Source organism: Procambarus clarkii, chromosome 48, assembly GCF_040958095.1.
Source record: "Procambarus clarkii isolate CNS0578487 chromosome 48, FALCON_Pclarkii_2.0, whole genome shotgun sequence".
NCBI classification, from domain to species: Eukaryota; Metazoa; Arthropoda; class Malacostraca; order Decapoda; family Cambaridae; genus Procambarus; species Procambarus clarkii.
Genome location: NC_091197.1, coordinates 6545275 through 6552011, shown reverse-complemented (window position 1 = coordinate 6552011; position 6737 = coordinate 6545275). Strand labels below are relative to the sequence as shown.

General features: G+C 45.5%; 1 protein-coding gene across 1 annotated transcript; it reads left to right on the top strand.

Annotated features, from left to right (window-relative positions):
* The first annotated feature begins 813 nt into the window (after positions 1 to 813).
* On the top strand, positions 814 to 6446 carry LOC123764700 (oplophorus-luciferin 2-monooxygenase non-catalytic subunit). Its single transcript, XM_045752720.2, has 3 exons — positions 814 to 1684; positions 1846 to 1962; positions 5867 to 6446. Exons 1-3 carry the CDS (start codon positions 865 to 867, stop codon positions 6040 to 6042), a joined length of 1113 nt encoding a protein of 370 aa, XP_045608676.2. The 5' UTR covers positions 814 to 864; the 3' UTR covers positions 6043 to 6446.
* Positions 6447 to 6737: the final 291 nt, after the last annotated feature.

The following is a 6737-nucleotide window of genomic DNA, read 5'->3' as shown; positions in this document are numbered from 1 at the left end:
AAACTTCATCGCAGCCCAGAACCACGAGGTGGGTAAACCTAGTTTTCTTTCCTTTGGAGAGAAAACCTAAGTTTTCTAGATCTAAAACCTAGATTATCAAGGGACCTGTTATTCTGCAAACCCTACTGTTGGCCAGATGGTTATAGTCACACGCATTAAAGAAGAGCTGGCATCTAGTGTGGGAGTGCAAGTATAATTCTTGTGCAAACAAAAGTGCTTGTATGCATACAAGCTGGCTCTATACATACAAGATAGTTGTATGATTGCATCTGCCTCAGTACAGGTATTTCATGTGGAACTCTCACGCTCACGAAAATGTCCTTAATCAAATACGTATGAGGATTTGGATCGGCAAATCAATTTGTATACCTGTAAGATCTGGAACTTCAGCTCTCTGAAGAAAACGTGCCAAGAAACACACTTGCTTCTAAAGTTACAAAACTCCTCAACACAACGAGTGACCTAAAAGCAGCCATCTTCCATTTCCAGCGCCTTAGTGTGGCGACCCAGAGGAAAATACTCATTATATCATTGGCTCCTGACCAGCATCTGATGATCACAACATATACAGCCTGTGACCCTTGTGTTGCAACTCGTGCCTTGGAGAGCGAAAAATTAATGACCAAATTATAAGGCCCTAAGTCTTGCCAAAAAGGACAACCTCATGCATTATTACTGATGCCTGCACATATCCAGGGCTCCCTGGCGCCACCATCGCGCCCTTCCTGGCAGTATGATAAGGAGTATAAGGACAGCTGTGGACAAGTCTGGCGATAAGATAAGGCTGGTGTAATATAAGAACAGCTGTGGACCAGCACACGCCACCTTGCTGACAGCCGCTGACTGCGACACAGAGGCCGTAAGATGGTGTTGAAGATTGTGGTGGTGTGTGTGGTGGTGGTCCTTGGTGTGGGGGATGTCACTCCCGCCTTGGTTAACCCCGTCCAGGACTCGAACCCTCAGCCTAGAGAGTGGCCCTGCCCGGACGATGCAGCGATTTCGCCGTGTACCTGCAGCATTACCGAAGATTATGATATGAAACTTGACTGCTCTCTTGTGACTAGTAATGAAGAGTTGGCAAGAGTATTTAGTTCTGTATTTCCTTACACTCAATTTTTGGAGCTGAGAATTGTACAGGATCCTAGTGATCCTAATTACGATATAAATGCAATCGAAACAGGATTGTTCACAGGTTTCTCGTTTGAACGAATCATTATTCAAGGGACGAAGCTTAAAGTGATTGAAGATCATACATTCACCGACTCCCAAGATCTTCTTAACTACCTGAACCTTGCAAACAACGACCTATACTCGTTTCCATTTGAGGTGATTACATTGTATCCGAAACTGGCCACTTTGATCCTAGATGACAACGCGTTTACCCAGCTGCCGTCCATCCTGTCCTCCTCCATAGAAGTCCTCAGCGTTAGCGGCAACGCAAACTTAGAGCTAACTAATTTCGATGATTTAACCTCACTACAAGAAATTTATATCGGAAGAATTAATCTCGATGTGCTCCCACCTAATCTATTTATGCAGCTGCACTACCTGAACACAATTGATGTGCAAGGGAACGAGCTCACAGACCTGAACGAGTATACCATCGCCACCCCGAGCCAGACCCTGAAGACCGTCATCGCAGACCACAACCTGATCTCAACCATCCACCACGACACCTTCCACGGTACGTCGGTAACACGTGTATTTACACCCCATCATCATCCCTTAGTTCCAGTTGATAAATTGGTGAATAGTAAATCATTGACCTTTAATGGGAGCAAAAAACTAGGAAGCGAATGGAGAAGATAAGAGAAGCAATGTCTAACTCAGTCAAGTCTTCCGCAGGGTTGGTGTTCAACGCGGAAGTATCGATGCGAAGCAATTTAGTGATTGATCTCTTTGAGGAGTCGTGGAAGCACGTCTTCGACCAGCTCGTCCCTGATGGCATTCTCGACCTGGAAGGTGAGCTTCCGGCTCTCATATTTGCTAGTAGATAAGTCACCCATATTTGAAATAACAGTCAGCAGGTGCCCAATATTGTAGGTGAATGCCCTATATTTTCGCCAACTATTAGACAAGTGACAAGTATTTCACTAACTAGTAAATAAGTGTTTATTATCCTATCAACCAGAAAATAGTTCATTATTGCCTCAAAAAAGACAATGCAGAGTGTTCAGGGTTGATAAATGTCCTAATAAGACCTGTGGCATGGTTTACATCGGGGAGAAAAGTAGAAAGATGAAAACTAGGAAATTAGTTTTAAAATATATATCAGATATGGACAAGAATGCTCTGCCTTTTCAAACTTATTAGATCATTTATTTGACTGTGTTTTCTTCTATATATATATATAGGCACTGAATATGACAGCATATTCTGCATTAACTATTGTCTGGTTTAGGGCTACTATCCCTCTAGCTAGTGTTCTTGCATCAGGGTTTAGTTGGAGGAGGAGTTCTCCAAAAGTCATGTTCGTTTCCGAGGTGAAGAAAATGAAGCAAATAACTATAAAATGTATTACACTTATTATAAAATTGCACAACGTTTCGAACCTACATGGTTCATTCTCAAGTGATAAGAAAATACTCTTGTTGTTGTTGTTCTTTAGATTCAGCTACTCAGAACATGAAGTTCCAGTACCACAGGCTATGGTGAGCCCGTAAGTGGAAGCTCTTTGGAGCCATTATCTGTATTAATAGCTGATACTAGAGATCTGGCGATGGATGGGAGTCTTCATGGTGGTTTTCCATGTTATGGAGCTGGTGGGGTTAGTGTAGACCTCTAGGTTTTTCGTTTTTTCTTTGCCCGAGACTTTTGGCTGAGCCGTGCTGTCGTTGTCGTTTGGTGAGGTGGCCTCCATGAGATAGTCTTGAACCAAGTATGTGTCGTATTTGTGGTGCGGCGGTGGAGCTCCTACTAAGATTTCCTCGTCTGAGGAGTCCGTAACTTCCGTAGTTGGTGTTTTCGTCTTTCGCCTCGCAGCCTCGCAGGTGTCGTGGATTGGTGGAAGAAGCTATTTCTGGGGCGCTGGTGGTGCTGTTAGCATTTGTAAACAGCACGTCTGCTAGCGCGGCTGCTGAGATGGTGATGGTAGGAGTGTTGGGAGCTGGAGAGGGAATTTCCTCTGTTTGTGTCGCCCGGGTCATGGGTAGTTCTGGAGTCTGTGTTGAAATCGACCTCGTGGTCGTCCTGGTGGTAGTCTCCGGAGTGGTAGTGGAGGCAGTGAGACTTGCACCAGGAGCTATGATGGGTTCCAGGCTATTGGTTAGGTCTAATACGTTCAGTTCACTGACAAAACGGTGGTTGTCCGGTCCGGCAAGCCTCTCTACTAGTCTAATAAGACCAGGAATAATGCCTACACGTGATGCAGGGGGGTTGCGAAGGAGCCTGTGGGGCCTTGAGTCCCCATTATGAAGGCTGGGTCGCCTGGTTGGATGAGCCACTCTTTGGTAAGGCTGACAAATCTTCTAGTCGGTTGGTGGGAGCTGAGGTGGTGGGTTGAGCACCTGGAGCTCTGGTCGCGGAGGAAGGAGGGTTGTTTCTCTTGGGTTCAACCTGAGCCTTAATGTTTTCCTGTCTGCGGGAGCAACGGTAGGAAATTTGCGGGGTGATTGCCATCACAGAGCAAACAGCGATGGACTGTTGCCTTGCATATGAAGTAGTGTTGGTCCAGTGCGCACAGGCTGCACCTCTGGACAGGGTGCTGACACTTGTTGGTCGGGTGGGAGAGCTCGTAGCACTTGAAGCACTGCTGGATCTCATGGTATCGTTCCTTTTTTACTTGGTGAGGGTTGTATTACGAAGCCGAAGCAGTAAAAACCTTGTGTGGCAGCTTGGGTGGCCGCAGCTATGTAATCTTCATTGAAGATTTGTCGGTGCTGCAGAACTCTAGGTTAAATACACCCCAGGCTCGGATTTTCGTCCTCGATATCGTCCATGATCTCTTGTTGCGGTCGGTCAGCGATCCATTGGCTGGTCCTGCTGGTGAAAACAGTTCTTCCGGCCAGGAACTGACGTGGGAAGTGAGGATGTAGGTGATGCTCCTTGCGAAGTATCGCCTCGCTGGTCAAGAATTTTTCTAGCTGCAGACGATGAGTCACAATAACGTGGCTGAAATATGTTGACCAAACCTTTTCTTGCTCTTCCTCACATGACAAGAAGAGCACGATATCATTACCTTCCTGACCAATGTCAGTGGGTGTGATGCCGGTAACGTCCTTCACGACCTTTAGAATATCACTTTTCCGGAAAGCGTGACCGTCAAGGGGAGTAGCTCTAACCTTCAGACATTTGGGTCGCACTGTGTCCACACACTCAACGGGTCGCAGTGTGAAAAAGAGTCTGTGCGGCTGGGGAAGAAAATACGTTGTTATAGTTGATATAGATTCAGCTACTCGGAACAAGTTCCAAGTAGCACGGGCTATGGTGAGCCCGTAGTGGACTTACCTGGCACAGGAACGGTGCTGAAGAAAATACAAATCGCGTTAGATTTATACCAGTACGGGTTCAGGTGAAGACAGGTAGAATAAAGGAAAATGTAAGGCGAAAATAGGGGATGAAGCAAATACAATTATTTGTCAGGTGTAGTAGGACTATATATATATATTTAAAAGAAAACGTTTGTTTGTCTGTTCAAGGAAGTAAGCCAGACAATTAGGGTTTGCTTCACTCAACTTTTCAAGATGACACATAGGTAGTATGGGATTGTAATAGGCAGGTCAGGGTTGGTCCCACTGCCACCTTTTAATAGAATCGGCTCCTGTTGCGAGTACCTGCGACTCCTGTGACATCTGAAATATGGGTTTGGTTTTCCGGAGAGTATTTACATATTATTATCTTCTCATCACACAACCAAAACGTTGTTTCCAAGTAACAATAGTAAAGCTAACATTGTTATGCTGTGTGTTTGCGAGAGAGAGAGAGAGAGAGAGAGAGAGAGAGAGAGAGAGAGAGAGAGAGAGAGAGAGAGAGAGAGAGAGAGAGAGAGAGAGAGAGAGAGAGAGAGAGAGAGAGAGAGAGAGAGAGAGAGAGAGAGAGAGAGAGAGAGAGAGAGAGAGAGAGAGAGAGAGAGAGAGAGAGAGAGAGAGAGAGAGAGAGAGAGAGAGAGAGAGAGACAGACAGACAGACAGACAGACAGACAGACAGACAGACAGACAGACAGACAGACAGACAGATAGACAGACAGACAGACAGACAGACAGACAGACAGACAGACAGACAGACAGACAGACAGACAGACAGACAGACAGACAAAGGAGGAGTGAAGGAGAACGAGGGAGGGAGGAAGGAGAGAGGGGGGAACAAATGGATGAGGTAGAGGTGAAGGAGTATGGAGGGAAGATGGGAATAAAAGGGGAGAAGGTGAAGATGAACGTGGAGAGGGGAAGATAAGAGGGGAAGATAAGAGGGAGATAAGAGGGATGAGGAGGGAGGCGGTGTGGCAGAGGGGGAGAGGAGGGGGGAGAGAGTAGGGTAAGGTAATTATCATGGGAGAGCGCCAAGCCATTACATCCCATATAGCACTTGGAAGGGATATGAAGATAAGGATTTAGGATAGAATGGGGGGAGGAATGGGGTGCCGAACCACTTAGATGGTCGGGGATTGAACGCCGACCGGCAAGAAGTCGCTCTGCCGTCCACCCCAAGTAATTGGAGCTTAGAGGGGAGAGGGAAAGATGGAAGAAGCGGGGAGTGAGAGGAAGGAGGGTAGAGAAGGATGGAGAAAGATGGGAAAGTGGGAAGACTTGGTGAGGAGGGAGAGGAGAGAGAGAGACCCGGACACCACCGGGTACCCCCTAGTCTACTACAAATATATTGTGATGAGGAAGGCAGGTCATTGTTGTAACTAGAGTGTTGGTGTTGACAGACAACCCGCTGAGGTGCGGGTGTGAGATGGCGTGGATCATGTTCTCGCCGGAGCGGGAGGACCTCCAGATCATCACCGACACCACCCTCTGCTCCAGCGGCGCCCAGGTCTCCTTCCTCGACGTGCAGTTCTTCTGTAAATTCTGTGATCACATTGTCCCTGATGTTTGTCCATAAGGACAGTCTCGGGGCCACGAGGAGTCATGGAGAACATTATTCAAACCTTTCCACCAGATGTCACCTCTTGGAGTAATGCTTCATTTTAAAAAGTGTCGTAGCTTGATGAACAGGAAATATTTCCTTAGTTTCCTTATTTACGACACGAGAATAGTAAAGAATTATTAATGAAAGGCTTACTTGCTGCTTTAAGACGAAAATATAATTGTAAGATGCGAGAACTGAGTGCAAATTGTTCCTGTGATAAATATGCCAGTTATAAAGGTCCCCCACTGATGTCTCCCGCTAATGTTACCTCCGCTAAGGACAAATGTGTGATCTGTGCGGCTAATTTTTGTCTACACTTTCCTTGTATTCATCTTCTCTTGTTATCTTCAGCTAATAATGATAAAATAATTCATAAATATGTTTTAAAACCTTTGCAGAATATATATATATATATATATATATATATATATATATATATATATATATATATATATATATATATATATATATATATATATATATATATATATATATATATCAAGATGACACATGGGCGGTATGGGATTGTAATAGGTTGGTCAGGGTCAGTCCGACTGCCGCCGGGCTGCCACTCGACCACAGGAGAATTTGGTGATCCGCGTCTGAGTCATATAAACTGTCAACCACAATACCGTGGACAATAACATTTAGTTCACCTGGGTACTATG